This window comes from Schistocerca piceifrons, chromosome X (genome assembly GCF_021461385.2).
Source record: "Schistocerca piceifrons isolate TAMUIC-IGC-003096 chromosome X, iqSchPice1.1, whole genome shotgun sequence".
In the NCBI taxonomy this organism is placed as follows: Eukaryota; Metazoa; Arthropoda; class Insecta; order Orthoptera; family Acrididae; genus Schistocerca; species Schistocerca piceifrons.
Genome location: NC_060149.1, coordinates 189584509 through 189605222, shown reverse-complemented (window position 1 = coordinate 189605222; position 20714 = coordinate 189584509). Strand labels below are relative to the sequence as shown.

At 38.9% G+C, this 20714-nt stretch overlaps 1 protein-coding gene across 1 annotated transcript in view; it reads left to right on the top strand.

The window, feature by feature from the left end:
- The window catches only part of LOC124722900, a 506082-nt gene that overhangs the window by 335582 nt on the left and 149786 nt on the right, over nt 1–20714 (top strand). The window contains exons 17-18 of the mRNA XM_047248040.1: nt 9007–9296; nt 15319–15530. Of these exons, the coding sequence (XP_047103996.1) occupies nt 9007–9296; nt 15319–15530 (502 nt within the window). The remainder of the gene's footprint in view (nt 1–9006; nt 9297–15318; nt 15531–20714) is intronic.

Here is a 20714-nt window from a genome sequence, read left to right as displayed (position 1 = left end):
TTGTGCAATCACATCATCAACACAGATTTTCTGTGAACTTTTGGGCAGGCATTGTTGGTGATGTCTTGATTGGGCCCCATGTTCTTCCACCTACGCTCAATGGAGCACGTTATCATGATTTCATACGGAATACTCTACCTGTGCGCTAGAACATGTGCCTTTACAAGTACGACACAATATGTGGTTTGTGCACGATGGAGCTCCTGCACATTTCAGTCGAAGTGTTCGTACGCTTCTCAACAACAGATTCGGTGACCGATGGATTGGTAGAGGCAGACCAATTCCATAGCCTCCACACTCTCCTGACCTCAACCCTCTTGACTTTCATTTATGGGGGCATTTGAAAGCTCTTGTCTACGCAACCCCGGTACCAAATGTAGAGACTCTTTGTGCTCGTATTGTGGATGGCTGTGATACAATACGCCATTCTCCAGGGCTGCATCAGTGCATCAGGGATTCCATCCGATGGAGGGTGGATGCATGTATCCTCACTAACGGAGGACATTTTGAACATTTCCTGTAACAAAGTGTTTGAAGTCATGGTGGTACGTTCTGTTGCTGTGTGTTTCCATTCCATGATTAATGTGATTTGAAGAGAAGTAATGAAATGAGCTCTAACATGGAAAGTAAGCGTTTCCGGGCACATGTCCACATAACATATTTTCTTTCTTTGTGTGTCAGGAATGTTTCCTGAAAGTTTGGCCATACCTTTTTGTAACACCCTGTAGATCTAATAATAGAATATTTACTTGCTTGTTATAATCAGTGTGTATTACTTTTAATAACTGTGAACACACCACACAGTTTAGTGCCATTTTCACAAAAAAAAAACAGTATCCTCTAGAAACCCAACATGGATTTCAAAAAGATCGCAATGCCACAGCAGCTCTCACAGACTTTGTGCACAAAGTCTATAGCTATCTACATGAAGAAAAGAATACTGTGGACATATCTTTAGAGCTCACAGAGGCTTTTGCTCTATTCAACCATGCACTTCTCTTGCAGAAACTGAGGCATGTAATATCAAGCTCACATCTCTTGAACTCCTGTCTACATACCTAAAAATCCATAAACAATACACAAATATAAATTATGAAAATGGGGTGAAAATTATCAACAATTCCATCTATAACTGAAACAGTAATGTGCAGAGGTCAATACTGGAATCATTTCTTTTTCATGTGTGTATAGATGATATTGTACAATCATCTTATTCCCATTATGCTGATGACAGATCTGTGCTGTTTTATGGTGACAATCAGGAGGATATACTACATTTTTCAACACATGGAACATCATAAGTCACCACTGGTTAGATGTTTTAAGCATTACAGGATTTAGGCTAGCATCTCAGTTTTGTAGTGCAGAAATGGAGAAAGGAGGTGTTACCTCATTCACCAGGAACTGTAAAATTTAAGAACACAGACATTCATAAATTTGGCAGTATTTGGAAGCATGTTTAACAGAAGCAGAATTTTGTAATAATTCCTTCATAGTAATAAGTGTATACTGAGCACATGCAGGTAACTTTAATCCATTCATAGACCAACTTGAATCTCTACTGGCCTACTTAACAACACAAAAACAAAGAAGTAGTGGTTGCTTGTGACTTTAACACAAATTTTCTTCAAAAATCTCCCTGTAAGAATTCATTAGAGTATATAACACTACTACTGTACCTTCATTCATGATGAGCACGATTTCAGAGACCACATGCCCATACAGTTCACAGGCCCCCTGCTGTGCTCTGGTGACCTGCCAAAGGAACAATATTATTTAAGTGACCACAAGTGAGTGCTTGGCCCATTCTGTAACTTGTATTACTGTTTTCAGTCAATGTGCTCACTGCTATGCACAATCTGTATTTCATCCATCTTCTGTTTTTCTCTATATTATGCTCCATAAATCATGTTTGTTCTTGGTATAGCAACTATCATTAAACTCAATTCCTACTGTAAACTTCCCAGTTAGGGTAGCTAGTTTCTCACAATCAGTTGTTGATAACATCTTTATAGGAAAGTCTAGCAAAAAAAAACTTGTATTACAAAACCAGTACCAAATGGTCTCTCAGAGCATGACACACAATTCCTTTTGCTAAATGTGAATACTGATCAGGATATAAACTCTATTAAATGTGAATTCAAGTGGGTATCCAGTGAGCCAAAAATTGAGTATTTTAAGGCACTCCTCAAAGACGTAAAATAAATTTATATATACAGCACTCATGGTATGAGTGAAAAATACAACACTTTTATTAATAAAGTGCTTACATTATATTAATACTGTTTTCCTCCAAAAGTAACCCACATTAAGCCAAAGTCTATAAATAAGCCATGGATTACTCAAGGAATAAAGACATCTTGTAAAATGAAGAGGGAAGTATATCTGTCAGTCAGAAATAGCTCTGATGCTGATGCTATAGTACATTACTAGACATACTGCAAAATATTACAGATCATAATATGGACATCAAAGCAAATACATTACAAGACAAAGATAATAACATCAGATAAAAAATAAAGAGAATGTGGGATGTAGTAAAGAAGGGGAATGGAAGAACTAGACATGGAGAGGGGCAGATAACATTAACAAGTATTTAAGAACTGTTACTGAAAAGATGTGGTTGTCAGGTAAAGTAGATGCTGCCATGCAGCACCTCAGACCAGCCATTACACATAACTTCACTGATATGAATATTACCCTCACTATCCCAGTAGAAGTAATGTACACCATAAAATCTTTAATACTAAAAAGTTGTAGTGGTTATGATAAAATACCGACAAAGTTAATTAAAATGTGTGCTTCTGAGTTAAATAATATATTAGACTATATGTGTAACCAAACATTTATCAGAGAAACATTTCATGAATTGTTGAAATATGCTGATGCTAAGCTTTTATTTAAGAAAGAAGATACAGAAGTACCATCAAATTTCTGTCCAGTTTCAGTTTTGCCAGCATTCTCAAATATTGTACAATATGTAACATACAATTGGCTTGTTAACCATCTAACAGCAAATAATATATTGTCAAAGTCAGAATTCAGATTTCTAAAGGCTGCCTACACATACAGTTAAAATATGCTTACTTCATTAGGCAATAAATTGCAGGCTGTTGCTATATTCTGTAATTTGTCAAAGGCATTTGATGGAGGAAATCACAATATCCCATCAAGTAAACTGGAATATTATGGTATAACAGGAAATGCTGCAAAATGGTTCACATTCTTCCACCACAGGAACCATACTTTTCCTTGTGTGTATCAATGATCTTTCATCAGTAACATTACCAGATGTCAAGTTTGTTTTGTTTTCAGAAGATACAAACATTGCGATAAATAGCAAATCAAGTGTAGTCTCGGAAAGATCGATTAATGAAATTTTCATGGGCATTAATAAATGATTCCAAGCCAGTTCTTTGTCACCACACTTTGAAAAAACACACTATATGCAGTTCAGAACTTGTAAGAGGATTCCCACATTGCATGCCTAAAACATGATGACAAATAGGCAGAAGAAATGGACAGTGTTAAATTCTTGGTATTACAGCTTGCTAATAAATTCAACTTAGAGGAGCACACCACAGAACTGCCAAACTCCTAAACAGATCCCTATTTGCAATGCAAATGTTGTTAGACACAGAGGATATAAAAATGGTAAAGCTTGCGTACTATACTTACTCTCCTTCCATAATGTCATATGGGACTACTTTTTTTGGGGAAAGTCATTAAGCATGCCAAAGTTTTCTGGGTCCAAAAATGTGTAATACGAATTACGTGTGGTGTAAACTCAAGAACATCCTGCAAAAGTCAGTTTAGGGAACTAGGGATATTAACCACTACTTCCCATATCTTTATCCCTTAATGAAATTTGTCATTAAAGATGCATCTTTTTTCTCAAAAAAACAGCACAATTCATTTAAATCAATACCTGAAATAAGAATAATTTTCACAAAGATTTAAAGTCACTTACTTTGGTCCAAGAAGGTGTCCATTATTCTGGAACACACATTTTCAGCATCCTGTCAGCAGCCATAAAATGTTTAACTACTAATAAAGTTAGTTAAGGAGGAGCCTAAAGGATTTATTGGTGACCATCTCCTTCTACCCCACAGATTAATTTGTTAGTAGAACCAACTCATCTGTGTCTGTTACTAATAATATCAGGATAATGTGAGTATTAGTCCAATCTGACTTCTATAGAAATTCAGTGCAGTAATGCAATCATTGTGAATAAGTGTTGTAAAATGATTTCTCAGTTTAGTATTATTACCTTTTCAATGAAACTGTATTCATTTTTTTACATCTATTACAATAATTTCACTTGGGATCTGTGGAAGGTACATTAGCATATTTGTTTTTTGTTGTTAATACTTATTGTGTATTTTGTTTGATTTGGACAAAAAGTACATCTAGTCTAATCTAATATAGGTATTAGTAACCAGTATGTGAAAGGCAATACCACCAAATCAAAGTTACTGGAGTTCATAGCAAGCCACTCATGCCATAGATGTGTATGAAATATCTGTGGAATTTCATATGCAGACAGTGAAACTGTTAATGTCTTGGTCTGTACTGGTGTAGCAATCATTGATGGGGAAACCATCTTAACTTTGTATGCAGAAAAATAAGCATCTTGTTGTACTTGCTTTTCCAACTGTGCAAAATTATATGTAATAAAATGCTGAAAACAGTATGCTATTGCTATTTCCTGAGAGGAAGTAAGAAAGACAGTGAGAAGCATGAGAGGGGACCTTACCTCAGTCAATGAATTAGATGTGGTTAACTGATGGTGGGACACCTGCTGATTCCCTGACCCTGGCTGAAAAGCAATGTTTGAGTGGTACAGAGTATTGAACTCAGTAGGGCTACTGAGGAAACAGGGTGGAAATGTCAAAGTACAGATGTGACTACAGTCCATGAAAGTACCCCTGGCACTTCTCCCTATTTACAAGTTCCCAGCTATAATTGACTTAACACATTATTCATGAAGTCTGCTCTGTGTTCCACATTGGCCAAGCCAAGCCTTATCTGGTTCCTGCTGATAAGTGTTGTGGACATGGCATCATCTACTTGTTGTTGATACAGCACTATCCAGTAGGGTTGGAAGTTCCTATTTACATGGCTTGTTTTGCACACTGCTCTTCTGGAAGGTTTGATGATGATGTGCTGTGCGTGGCTGATCCTGCAGTTAGTGCATGATGCCAGCTGTATTTGGCCCTTCCGGAATATCCCTTCATTGCTACTCTGTAAGCTGTTGGGAGATAGTCAAGCAGGCTGCTATTGCATGTCACGAGAGCGACAGAGCCATCATCCATTATTGAGTTCAGATATTGATTCACCACTACTGGCACTGAAACAAGCAGCCTACTGCCTCTGGCCAAGACTCACTTTCTGAGTTGTGTTAATGAACTGATCAAACATTTTTCGATTTGTGACACCTCCCTTCCCTTGGGGAAAATTTTGTAAGCTCAGTCCTCCAAAGTTATGAAATTTTCATTGCCTAGTCACATGTCCAGTGGACTTTTCCCCTTGCTTTATTTCCAAACAGAACATATTTACATATGACAAAGTTCACCAAAACAAGTTCATCACTCTACCTGGAAGGTAGTTTCAGCAAAATAAAATCTCTTCACATAAACCAACCCACATGAATGGGAGCATTGATACAAGGACAGACTTATAACTATAGAGTTACAATTTTCATATTACACAGCATATAATACACAAACACACATGATTCTGGATGTAGGTTACATTTTCACATAATACAAAGTTTACATTAATGGAATCATTCATAAAACTGTAGAGTTCATAATTACATGCCATATAAGATGTATAATATATGTACCTTTTGTCATTTTATCTTTTGTCAGCAGCATCCCTAACATGGGTGTGTCAGCTCCTATATTTCTGGGAAGCTGTGGTGCCTGACTTTGTTCTTTCCACAATACTCTGTCTAACGTCATACTCGACTAACTCCTCCTCCTCACCATATTTTTCAGATTGGGGAGAATGTATGTACCTTACTGCGTCCTTAGGGATGCTACTAGTCACAGCTGGATTAGTTACACATACCTTAGTACAACACCTTTCTGCTGCTTCACAAATCTGTTTGCCACAACTCTTGCAGCATATATAATAAATACATAAGCAATGATCCCAGTTACAAAATGGAGTATTACCAAACCTGCTTATTATCAAACCTGCACGGAGTACTCATTTATAAATCACTGTATGTAGGTCGTACGTTGTTGGTAGTCTATTTCATTTTGTAGGTCTTCTGTTTTATGTCCAGTGACCTTGAGGTCATCTGAATGCCTGTCTGTATGCTCTAATGGTAAGAGTATGAGGATCTGAGACACTTCTCATTTCTATTCTTCTATTAGGCAGTGATCTGTGTCTGTAGTAGCTTAGGAGCTGTCTGTATTTTACTTGTATTGGTGCATGTCATAAGGTCAGACTGGAAGCCTTCAGCCTTTTAGGTGACATACAACCATTTGTTGTTTCGAATCTGAGTGCAGATATTTTCGTTTGACACTATGTATTTAAGACTGAAATCTTTTGGAATTTCTGTTACTGGTTGCAGTATGCAATCCTCACATCATTTGTGATCTTATGTGGACACCAGTATGAAATCTGTTTACATATCTGATGTCACAGGATGACTGTTTTACATAGGAGTTGGTCACTGGACAGTTGCACAAAACAGTCACTTTGCTTTGTGTATGATCAGAAATTCCTTTGCTGCTGCTATATAATTGAATAATCGCTTCATCTTATTAAATTCAGCTGGTAGGGTCCAAACCTTATATAGGATACACATGTTAATGTCAACTAAGGGTATGTTCAACACACAAGTTAATGCAGTAACTGCTAAAAATACATCTAAGTCTATTGTACAAAGTAACTGATATCCTCGGTCCTCCATGGCTTCAATAGGGAATTTCTTATCTTTCAAATCCTTCCTCATTAGCTCAAGATACTTAACAACCTGTACAGGATTTATCAAGTGTAGCTCCAATAGATCCTTCTGCATGTTCACTATGGCAGAAATCAACAAGTCATGTTCATGTTCCAGTTCACTGCACATGGCTGTAAGTTGCACTTGGAGAAAAAAAAATGGCCCTACAATGAATGATGCTGTCAACCCACACCACACAGTTACATTTCCCAAATGAAAAGTTACCAGTTGATGTACAAGCCGATATTCCCTTGCCAGTATTCTGCCGTTTTGACATGTTGTTGCAGATGGAAATGAGCTTTGTCTGTTCACAGAATGGACATTCATTTCCACATCCATGCAAGCAAGAAATTTTAGAGTAAATTTTTGCCTTACTGGCAGCTTAACATGACACAACTCCTGGACATGGGTAATTCTGTATGGATAGCAATGCAGAATGTTTAATAGAATTTTATGCACCATGCTCATATGCATGTTCAAAGTACAGGCAGTTCCCCATGAACTGCATGTTTGCACATTACTACTTAACCTCTGCTGCAATGCTCTGGTCTCATCTTCTACTGACATCAGATCAGTTGCTTTCCTGCCTCTGCCACACTGCACTTCGAAAGAAGATGTCTCTTTGAATTTCATAATCATTTTCCCCAGACCCTATCTCAGACATAGGACCAAGGCCTTTTTACATCCCCTTAAGTGTCCAGAACTTCTTCAGAGCTACTGGCCCAAAAACATTGTTCTTGTAAAAGAGCTTTACCAGAGCGTGTAAGCTTGCATTGACACAGTAATGCTGAGAATCTCAGACAAAAACTGAAGAACAGCCATATACCCTGCATCTTTTATTTAGCATACTCTGCCAGTTCCAGCTCCATCTGGTGGTAAAACTTTCATTATTTTTTTGTTTCCATAATGTTTCTCTCTTCTTTGATAATATCAAATTCAAATTTGACATTGTTCTCAGCAGTGGTTCATTTTTAAAGCATTTTGAAACTGGAATTGTAATTGTAATCAACTGTATATATCACATTTTTTGTAAGCCATCAAGGTGACGCACCCAAATGTTGTTGTTGTTGTTGTGGTCTTCAGTCCTGAGACTGGTTTGATGCAGCTCTCCATGCTACTCTATCCTGTGCAAGCCTCTTCATCTCCCAGTACCTACCGCAACCTACATCCTTCTGAATCTGCTTAGTGTATTCATGTCTTGGTCTTCCTCTACGATTTTTACCCTCCATGCTGCCCTCCAATACTAAATTGATGATCCTTTGATGCCTCAGAACATGTCCTACCAACCGATCCCTTCTTCTAGTCAAGTTGTGCCACAAACTTCTCTTCTCCCCAATCCTATTCAATACTTCCTCGTTACCCAAATGTTATGATGTACATAACCATAACTCAAGAAATAAGAGACAAAAAAACAATTTGAAAGTAGCAGATCATAGTCCATATATTAGTGGCTCAGTGCGGTACAACTAATGGCCAGAATCCATAAGAGCACATATTGGAGATCCATTTAAAACAGACTTAAAATATTTTCTTGTAAATAATTATGTGTATTCACTGAAAGAATTCTAAGAATATATTATGTATTAACATTTTAAATAAATATGTTATGTATTAAACCTTTGTACACAAATATTATATGCAGTATACTTTTGTAAACAGCATGATGTTTGCAAAAATCATCATATAATGATTCTATGCAAAAAGAAATGTAAATAAATAAATACATAAATACTATGACAGTTTATATTCAGGAGGATTAGGATTGAGACCCTCATCTGGCCAACATCAGTTTGGTTCCCAGTGGTTTCACTAAATCATGTCAGACAAATACCAGCATAATCCACTCAGTGAAAATGCTCCTGTCTTTGGGCAACTGACTAACATTACATCTTCAACATTGAACACTAATAGCATGATTTTAATGAGACTGAATTGAAAGCTGTGTATTTTGTTATAAAGTAAGTAAATATACTATCAATTTTGTCTCTCTCTGTCTCTCTCTCTCTTTAAAAAGATAGCTACTGACAAGTGATTTCTTTTTACAGACAGGTATAAACAACAATCATTGTTTGCTGAGTGGGTCATTGGGTTCCACTATAGATATTGGTGCATTCCAGCCCCAGAGTGGTGCACTTTATGCAGAAAAAGAGTGCTTATCAAGCTCAGCTGTAGCACCACCACCACCACTGCCACCACCTGTGCCCCCAGCTCCACCAAACATTCCAGGCCGATATCCATCAGGGAGTGAACCAGGACCAAGTCTTCTTCCTTTTCCATGCAGAAACACTCTCACTTATGAAAAAATTGCTGGAGCCACATTTACAAACAGTCGGAGGTATGTTCCTACCTTGTTCTCATAATCAAAGGATCTGTAATGATGTAAACTAAATATTAGTACCAGCAGGACAAATATTGTATTCATTCACTGACATTTAATGCTAAGTGTGACACTGTGTTTCTTTGTGGCATTGAGTACAGTGTTTCCTTTACTAGTACATAATACAGAAAATATACAAAGTTTTTAAAAGCAGCACCTGGAACTGAAAGAAAACACCCACAATGGAGGTGTTGAAATTAGGCAGGTTAAGAGATAATGATTGTTGTTGTAATAGGAAGTTATATTACTTTTTATTGAAAGTAAAATACAGTGAATATATGAATTTGTTTAAAGCAGCACCACGAGCAAAGAGAACAAACCAACAAGGAAGGTGTTGAAATGAGGCAGACTGTAAACGATAATGATCGTTGTTCTAATGGGAAGTTATAATGCTAGGAATACTTGATGAACACATGGAGTGACTATCAAATTAAGCAGTGGAGTATACAGATGAGAGAGAAATATGAAACAGTTATTTAAGTAATGTGCAGAAACAAATTGCAGTTGAACCAACAGAAAATACACCTGGGCAATCTCCATTGTCTTGCTTGTAAATGATTGTTACTGAAGAAGTTACTTGACTAGTATTTTCTCTGACACAAATTTTTATTTAGAAACTTGTAGTGTATGTAATGTATAATAACTACATACTTACTTGCTGTTGGTTAGAATAATTTATTTTCTCTTATACATATACAGTAAGACACAGTGTGTACCCCATATAACAATTAACAGATCGTACACTGACTCAATTCATGATGTTAAGACATATTGTGAAATGACCAGTGGAACATACTGCTAACTAACTAATCTAACATGCACTGTGGCGACAAAAGTCATGGGATAGCAATATGCACATATACAGATGGCAGTAGTTTAGAGCACGCGAGGTATGAATGGGCAGTGCATTGGTGGAGTTGTCATTCGTGCTCAGATGATTCATATGAAAAGGTTTGCAAAATTATTATGGCTGTATGGCAGGAATTAACAGATTTTGAACACAGAATGGTAGTTGGAGCTAGAAATATGGGACATTCCATTTCAAAAATCGTTAGGGAATTCAATATTTTGAGATGCATAGTGTCAATAATAGTGAGCCACGAATATCAAATTTTAAGCATTCCCCTCCCCCCCCCCCCCCCCCCCACCATGGACAACACGCTGGTCAACTGAAAATAGCAGTGTTTGCACAGAGTTAGCAGTGCTAAGAGACAAGCAACACCGTGTGAAATAACTGCAGGAATCAATGTGGGGTGTGTGATGAATATATCTGTTAGTACTGTGTGGCAAAATTTTGTGTTAATGGGCTATGGCAGCAGCTGACTGATGCAATACCTTTTACTAACAGCATGACATTGTCTGCAGCAGTTGAACCCTAGACAACTGGCAAACTGTCGCTTGGTCAGATGAGTCACAATTACGGTTGGTAACAGCTGAATGTAGGGTTAAAGTGTGGCACAGACCCCATGAAGCCATGGACTCAAGATGTCAACAAGTCACTGTGTGAGATAGTAGTGGCTCCATAATGTTGTGGGCTATGTATACGTAGAGTGGACTGGGTCCTGTGGTCCGCTGAACCAATCATTGACTAGAAATGGCTATGTTTGGCTACTTGGAGACCATTGCAGCCATTCATGGACTTCATGTTGCCAAACAATGATGTCATGTCACTGGTCCACAGTTGTTCACCAATGTTTTGAAGAACATTCTAGACAGCTTGAGCAAATGATTTGGCCACTCAGATTTCCTGACATGAATTCCATTGAACATTTATGGGGCATAATCGAGAGGTCAGTTTGCGCATAACATCCTGCACAGACAACTCTTTCACAGTTATGGATGGCTATAGAGGCAGCATGGCTCAATATTTTTGCAGGGGACTTCCAACAACTTGTCTAGTCCATGCCAAGTTGCTGCACTACTTCCAGACAAAAGGAGATCCAGCATGATATTAAGATGTATCCCATGACTTTTGTCACATTAGTTTATATCATATAAACTTTGCATTGTGGACTGCTTATTTTCCTGCAGTTTTTCTCTGCTATTTCTCATAGTTTCAGAGATAACCTGCACTCTACACTCTTTCCCATTTTGTCTCTCAAATAATGACCATTCAGCTAAATGGAAGCATCTCCTTTTCATTTCTGTCTCTCATGTTAATGATCCAGGAAATTACGCATCTTAAAACATCCTGTCTTATAAATGGGGTGATTTTACAATTTCTTTTATATGGAAACAATTCACAAATGCAAAAATATATGTGGTCGTAAGTTTTGTATCCATATCTTCTTTAATAACTTGAGGACAGAGTTTTCTCTCTTTTATGGGGTAGCAAAATATAGTTCATTGCTTTTATGTACAATAGTGGCCATTCAGAGTGCAACAATAGGGAAGATAGCAGATAATGGAACCTCACTTATTGTGCATTGACAGTATAGTAGGAGTATTACATGATAAAATTTGTAAGTGGTTTGGACATATACAAATGCAAAATTTAGTACAGAAAGCTGTCATCTCTGGCAACAGCAGTGCCTCAGACCTGGCTGAGCAAAGAGGTGAACTGAGCTTCAATGACATATGGTTACATCATTCCAAGCTGCTTTAGCTCTATGCTGGAGTTCATCAATCATAATGGCTGAAAAGTGGTGGCATGCCAGTCTCTTGGCAGCCCGTGACCAAATGTTTCCAGTGTGTCAGTTTTATGGAGAAAATACTGGCTGACGTGAAAGTCAAACACAGTCTGTATTGTGAAACATCAGAAGGGCACAGGCAGCATGCACTATCTTGCTGAAATAAAATCTCACAGAGGTGTAGCCATTGGCGTTAACACATCAGATATGTAATGGCTGCTGTCAGAATTATGAGGTACGCAAACCAGAGATGACTGAGTTAGTTACCTAGTGGCACCTGATACTGTCACATGAGGTGCCAGGCCTGTACGACAATAGTGAATGCAATCTGGCAATGTCCATTCTCCTTGGAACCTCAACACTCGGATACGTCCATTGTGATGTTGTACACAGAATGGGGAAGGGTGCTGGTCACATGGGGGATTTGAGATGCTGTGTGGCATTGAGGAAGAATGACTGGTTAAACACCTCTGCCCATGCTGTAATTAATCTAATCTTGTCCTCACAATCCCTATGGTAGTGGTATTGAGTGGGTTGTAGTATTTTCCTACTGTCATTATTAAAAGCTGATTCTTGAACCTTTCTAAACAGGCTTTCTCATGATAGTTTGCATCTGTCTTCAAGTGTCCGGCAGTTCAGTTTCTTCATAATCTCTTCTGACACTTTCCCATGGATCAAAGGAACCTGTGACCATCTGTGGTTCCTTTCTCTTAATGCATTCATCATTCCCTGTTAATCCTATGTGGTAAATGTCCCACACACTTGAGCAGTATTCTACAGTGGGTCACACAAGTGATTTGTAAGTGATCACATCTGTAGACTGACTGCATTTCCTTAGTATTGTAATGATGAATCAATGTTTTCCACCTGCTTTACCTATGACAGAGCATATCTGATTTTCTCATTTCATATCCCACCAAGTGTTACATCCAAGTATTTGTATGAGTTGACCGATTCCAACTGTGACTCGTTGATATTATAGTCATATTATACTATGTTTTTTCATTGTGTGAAGTGCACAATTTTACATTTTTGACCATGTGAAGTGCACGGTTGTGCATTTTTGAGCATTTAAAATCACCCGCTAATCTTTGCATGACTTGTAAACCTAATCAAGATTTGACTGAAAATTTATGCAATATTTTTCAGACAGAACATCATTGTAGATAACTGCATCATCTGCAAAAAGTCTGAGGTTACTATTAATATTGAAGGCAAGATCACTAATATACAACATGAACAGTGAGGGTCACAACACATTTCCTTGGGACATACCCAAGGCTACTTCTACATCTGTCAATGACTCTCCATCTGAGGTCCTCTCTACCAAAATTTCCTCAATCCAATCACAAATTTTGCTTGATGCGCCATAGGACCATACTTTTGATAATAAACACAGCTGTGGTACTGAATGAAATGCTTATCAGAAATCAAGAAATACAGCATCTATGTAAGTGCCTTGATCCATGGCTTTCAGGACGTCATCTGAGAAAAGTGCAAGCTCACTTTCACATGACTGATGTTTTTGGAATCATCACTGATTGACATAGAGGAGATCATTTTGTTCAAGATATCTTATTACTTTTCAGCTCAGAAAACGCTGTAAGATTTTACTATAAATATATGTCAAGGATATTGGACAGTATTTTTGTTTATCACTTCTGCCACACCTGTGATCCATGCTTCCTACCAATCACTAGACACAGTTTTTTGTTCAAAGGATGTACAGTAGATTAAAGTTAAAAGAGAGACTAACTGAGTCACAAATCTAGGTTAGAACCTGATAGAGATTTCATCAAGACCCTGAAGCTTTGCTCAGTTTTAGTGATTTTAGTTGCTTCTCAACACCACTGACAATACCATTGGATTTTCATTTGCAAAAGAACATTTGAAAAACCAAATTCAGAGTCTCTGCTTTTGCTTTGCTACCTTCAGTTTCAGTCTCTGTCTCATCCATGAGTACCTCCTGACAGATCAAAACTGTGTGCCGAACTCAGACTCGAACTCGGGACCTTTGCAAAGGTCCTTAGTTCGAGTCTCGGTCCGGCACACAGTTTTAATCTGCCAGGAAATTTCATATCAGCATACACTATGCTCCAGAGTGAAAATCCCATTCTAGAATTTTTATGGGTTTTGTGAGAGATCCTTCAACAATACTCTACTATAGTTGTCATTGAGGTCCTCACACATTGCCCTCTTGACAGACAAATGTGTTTCATTCAGCATCTCCCCATCTCTAGCCCTATGCTTTGTTTTACACACATACTGCAGTAGTAATACTATGAAGAGGATAGTTGCCACTCATATCATATAGCAGAGATGCTGAGTCACAGATAGGCGCAACAAAAAGACTGTCAGAAAGTGAGCCTTCAGCCAACAAGGCCTTTATTGGAATTGGAAGTAGATACGCACGCACGTGAGTGCGCCCACACACACGCACGTGCGCACCCCCCCCCCCCCCCCCCACCACATACACACATGAACACACTCTCTGGCTGCTGAGGCCAGACTCTGTAGCTTTACAGTGACTGTAACAGTGACTGTATATACAGAATGCAGATAATGTTTCCCTTGCCTACTTTGGGTGATTGCACTGAAAAGCTAATCATTTGCATATCCAAACATGTGGTACACTATGTGCCAGTTTGACATTATTTTCCTGCAAGGCCTACATATTAAGAGTTGAGCCAGCTGATTAATAATGTCTGCTGCCTATGTAAAAATTGAGTTTAATAATGATTTCTACTAACAATATTGCATTCATCTATGATCTACATACAACCAAAGCTATATATCTAGGCTACTTCTGTTAATTTACATCCTATGACATCATATTCTGGGAAAAGCAGTCACAAGTAAAAACCGTTTCTGTGCGCAACAAAAGTCATTAGAATCATGAAGTGTGTCCAACCTAGATGCTATTCTATCAACTTCCTCATCATTTCCTCCCATTATATTCCTTCTGTTGGTTCTTTGTTTAGAAGAATCATACAGTACAGAAAATGAAAAATTTATAGCCTGATCTTGATAGATAACATAATTTGCATTGAACAGTATGTAAAACTCATAATGATATGGAAAGGAATACTTTATTCCAGCATAAATGTATGTTATGCTTCACCATTTCATGTCAGGTATATTTTTGGTGACATAACTGTATTCAAAAAGCAACTAACACACTTCCTTTTAGAAAACTATTTCCGTGCTTGTACAGGAATTGTCTCACAATGTATAGTATGTTATGATAACTGCACACTAGTTCACTAACTCTTGCATGTCATGAAGTTTTGCACATATTCTAATCACACAGCAAGCACAGTTTTACTTATTAATGTATTTGTTTTTCATAGAGAGCCTATCAGGACCAGAGATGATATTGGTATTGCTGTAGAGTGTCTGGTGAAATGTGCTCAGATGAGACAGCATTGTCTTGCTGTTTCTGTTGAGAACATCAGAGGGGGTCGTCAGAGGTGCTATGCCTTAGATCGTTCATCAGATTCAGAAAGTGCTCCACTTGAATCTGCTCCTGATCTTGCCTATTTTCAGAAAATCTGTTTACAAGGTTAGTGGTCTTTTTTCTTGTATGTTTTCATCATCAGCATTTTATTTATGAATTTTAGCTCATTTATGCTATTAAGCAGATAAGATAATCTGTGAAGAGGGCAGTAACTCACTTAACATGTGATGATGATAAGACTTAACATATTTTCCAGGAAAAGAGGAATCCTCGTGGAGATTTGAGTATTTACAATTGTAAGTAACACCTCTTATGAAGTTATGTCTCACATAAACTGTAAAAAAGAGCAGGTTGGTATTTTGTGTGAATGTCTTGTGAACATTAAATTGCAATATATTACTAAAAAACTTGCTTACTATACCATCAGCTTTATGCCCATTGGTTGGATATACTCTTATCCAAATATGCTGAAAGTTAATGACATGAGAAGTGCCTGAATATTAAAAGAGGCAGAGGCAGTGGTAGAGGAGTTGAGGTTAGATGTATTGTATTTCCAAGAACAATATACTAAGGCAGGAGGAAAGGTATTCAGTATGCTAATATCTGCCCAATAGTCACCCACAGGCAGCGTCCTATGGAAGCAATAATAGTATTTAACAAGGTTGTTACCATGTCAAAACCATCCCAGTATTGTTCAGAACATGTAATCGACATGGAAATGTTAACTTGAAAGGGGAGTTGCATCCTGGTTCCCATGTATTTTTGATTTAGTGATGGGATTGGCAAGTATCAGATAAGGCTGAAGGATATTAGTCATCTAGGACAAATTAAGTCTCATGCATATGCAACTGATGCAAATATGAAGTCAGTGTTGTTGCCTAGTCTCCTGAATGATGACTGTGGAAGACAACTAGAAGAAGCCACCATGGAACTCAGCCTCCAGGTATTTAATACACCTTAAAATCTGACAGACTTTGAAGGGAGGGTCAGAGCAACAGAGCAGCATCAAATGTAGACATAACTCTAGCAAAGATGGTAATGATGCACTGTGTGAAAGGCTGGAAGGTTGAAACTGGAATGACATCAAGTGATAACAATATCATACACTATACCATGACTAGAAGGGAAATGTAAGACACCACAGGAAATGTACACATAACGCTCAAATACACTATCAAGGAGGCTAATTGGGAATAACCAAGAAGGGTGTTTCAGCATCCAGGAAGTCCATCATTGGTTGATGATGTAGATGTTAAAGCACAAGAACTGACAGTGGCCATACACAGGATCCCACAGGGGCTAAGCATTTGTTTGCTGGATACAGGCTTGGCAATGCTGGGGTTCCTGAGCTGGGGCTGTGTAAGCTCTGGTCATGCTTTAGCAACCACTGTACAGTGCAGCAAGGGAATGTTGTATGTCATAGAGACTGTGGATCTTCAATTGACCACCCAGATTGTGAGGATAGCATAAACCTCTACAAAAACCCTTCAACTTAAAGGCATCCTGTGCACCAATGAGATGCTTGGAAATTGTGGAACATTCATTAGTGGGCAACCTCTGGGGAAAGTGCAGAACCTCAGTTGCATAAGGCTTACCTTGACATGTGGGACTTTTATTTCCCTAGCTGTTTGTGGGGTTGAACTGGAACCCTTGAAATTAACACCTCCTTGTTCCAGTGGAAAGGGTGGGCAGCCAGTAGGTACCAACACCTAACTGAACAAGAGGACTTGTGTAGCCAGTCCTCCAGACTTGGGGATTACACAAAATCTTTCAGTCTCTAGTTGCAGAACACATGATCACACGCTGATGTTTCTTATAGTTAAATGAAAGGATGGCAGCTTTGAGAAAGTTTCACCTTTCTATGTCCAAAAAAGTTTAGAGGGAATTTCTGGAGCTTTAAAATCTGTCAATCACTTGCAAAATGAGACCCTGTTGGCAGAAATTTCAAATTCCCAACAAGTGAAGAACATCCAGAAATCTCAATGGAACGACATGTATGGAATAGAAAGTGAATTGCTTAATACCTTTTGAACTACAGCAAAAGTGTTGTGACTTTCTGGGATCTGGTTGACATTCCCCAAGAAAAAATGAAACCTGAGAGGTCCCAGGAAAGAATTATTGATGTGCAAAACATAATGAAAAGAGTGGATGGCAATCTAATGAAATAAGACTTGTTTATATTGACTTTCAGCAGCACGAAACTTCCAGAGCACATTAAGGCTTGTTTCCATTGCCTCATTGTATGGCCTTGTTTCCCAACTCCAATGCACTGTTTTACATGGCAGCACTTCAGGCACACCACCTTAGATTGTAAAGGAGAAACAACTTGTGGCAAATGTGATATGGCAGCCCATGAAGGAGTTGGTTGTTCATCTTCTGAGAAGTGTGTAAACTGTTCTAGGGCTCAACCTGTCTGGAGTAGGGACTCCAGTGTCTTCCTTGTAGAAAGGAAGATACAGAAAATTAAAACAACTAAGTATAAATTGCATGATGAGGCCAAAAAGATCTATAAGGCCACGCAGCCCTTGACGTTTGCTATCTCCTTTGCATCTGTTCTCAAGCAGCCAGTTCAGAAGACTGATACTGCTACAGAAATGGTGGTTGTTAGTGTTAGCACTAGTACCTCCATTTGTCAATGCACTTGTGTTGCTGCAGTTACTTCACAGCCTGTACCTCTTCCCAGAACATCAGACAAGGCTGTGGTTTCCAATGCTGCAGAGCTCCCAACTCCTCCAAAGGTTCAGAATGGTCCACCATCCAGTGCTGCCACTACCGCCTCCTCGCCCAAACACTAAGCCTCCACTCATTACATGCACCCGCCACCCCGCCCCCTTCCGAAGGCAAAAAGGCAGGGTGCAAGGGCAACAACCATCATAGAATACTCCCATATTACAATGAAATATTAATGGGTTCAGGACACATGTGGAGGAACTGAAACTTCTAGCACAGGAACTTCTTCTGTGATTGTGTTTGCAGGAAACACATTTTAAAGCATCCAATCTGACCTGAAAGTGATTGCAGTTGAAGTTCACATGTGTCAAAGGATCACTATTTACTCACTATACTCACCTCTGCACAATGTGATTGACTCTGAGGCTCTAACAGATGTTATAGAAGAATTTCCCGAACCATTTCTCCTACTAGGAGACTGCCTGAACCTCGTTGGACTGATGAGTGCTGCTCAGCAATCCAAGACAGGCATGCGGCTCTTCAATAGTTTAAGTACTGCCTGGCAGCAGACAAACTCTCAGATTTTCTGGTTGTGGGAACCAAGGCTCAATGCATCATTTAAAATAGTGAGAAAAGGTCATGACAGGCATTTCTGGACTCCATCAACCATTCCACTTGTTCCACAAAAGTACGGGAAGCCATCAGGAAGATTTGCAGTAAACACAGTCATTTACCAATAGCAGCAGTGCTGAAAAAGGGGTGTCTTCAAACAATGCCTGGAGACATCACTCACACAATGACAGAGCAGTTTGCAAATACTGCTGCCAATGCCAGCCAGGATCCAGCATTTCACCTCCACCGTACGACTGGAGAGAGGGGCAAGTTAGACTTCAGATCCAACAGTTCTGAGACCTACAACTACCCTTTCTCCATGTGGGAGCTGGAATCAACACTGTCTGAGGCTCATGACACTGCACTTCATCATGTCCAAATCCAGTACTGCATGCTTCGACATTTGCCTCCAGTTTCAAAGGAAATCCTCCTTAAATGTTTTAATTTGGTATGGTAGACAGGCCACTTTCCCAACTCTTGGTGAGAGATGATTTCCATTCGTCTTCTCAAACCAAGAAAGGACCGCACATCTCGCATGGTTACCAGAGTTTTGCCTTAATAAGCTGCGTCAGAAAGACCCTGGTGCTAATGATTAACCATCATCTGGTCTGGTTGTTAGAGACCGGGCAACTTCTTAGCCACTCTCAGTGTGGATTCTGGAGATTTCAGTCCACTGTCGACAACCTGACCCTGCTAGAGGCAGCTGATCAGCAGGCTTTGGGGAGCCTCACTGTTGGATCATTTTGAGCAGACAAATGGTGTTCCTCCGGGTAATATTATAAGTATTGTCCTCTTTGTCATGGTCATAGACAGTATCACATCTGTGATAAGGAGTCCTGTACAATGCTCATTTGTTGTCGGTTGCAACTTACAGTGTAGAGCAGAGCCGGCCAGAAATTCTGCACGCGTGCGGTGCTCCTGCACATGTGCAACTTCCGGGTCACAGCGTGCACGCCGCAGCCGTCAGCGTTCATGTAGTGCATGTTTCTACGCACAGATGTCGCTTTATCCACTTGTGGGATACTCTGTACCGGTGCATTCTAATGCTCTTTCCACAACTTGCAAGCCAACCATAGGAAGGTATTTCGCGTATTAAACATTTAAAATACTGTCACAGTCTACTCATTGAGACGTCTAATTTTATGTTAACAGTTTAACCCAGTAGGACAAGTAATACAGTTAACAACCGTGGGTTTTTATTAAGGCAGCTTGACTGACAGCACGTAAATACGAGTAATGTTTTCGATCTAGTATTTAAGAAAGAGAACTCTTAGCGACTTCCAACTAACCTTATTCATGATTTCAAATAACATTAAACTAATGCAAGGTCTCCTATAACTAATTCTCGGTGCCCTCAGTTACACCCACATAATTTCTGTCTCACTGACCTCTGAACAGAATGATAACCACAGACCCCTCGATGATCACCTGTTATTTCAATACCATTATTGCCATATCTTTCATCAGTTCTGTCTGAAATCTACATAATAACCGACAATCTGATGAATGTTACGTTTTATCGACTTCAGCTGAGCGTAGCCCTTCACATATTAAACAAAAAAAAACCTAAATATAAGTATACATTGGAACAATCGGTTTAATGACCAACTTTCCTGATAATAATGTAACACGGAGCAGAATGAGGCACTAATGCGCAGTTAGTAAACAATTTTTAATTATGAAAGGAATAAATCAAAACACGTTTATCACTGGTCATGAAAAATGATAATCGAGTTGATGCGTCTCATCCATTTTCTTAAGGACATTTAATTTTGCTTGCCGTTCTTCACTCTTGAGTATACTACACTCGTCTTTGTGATATGTATTGTAGTGTCTTTCAGTTGAAAACTTACGCTGGCCGCCTATTATCCGGCGGCATAGTAAACACTGTGAGTTTTCACCAACGGCTACAAAAAAGAATTGCAGTTCCCAGTCATTTTTAAACGACTGAGAACATAGATCTCCTGTCCTTTGCTTTTTCACAGTACCTGCCATTTCTCAGTACTC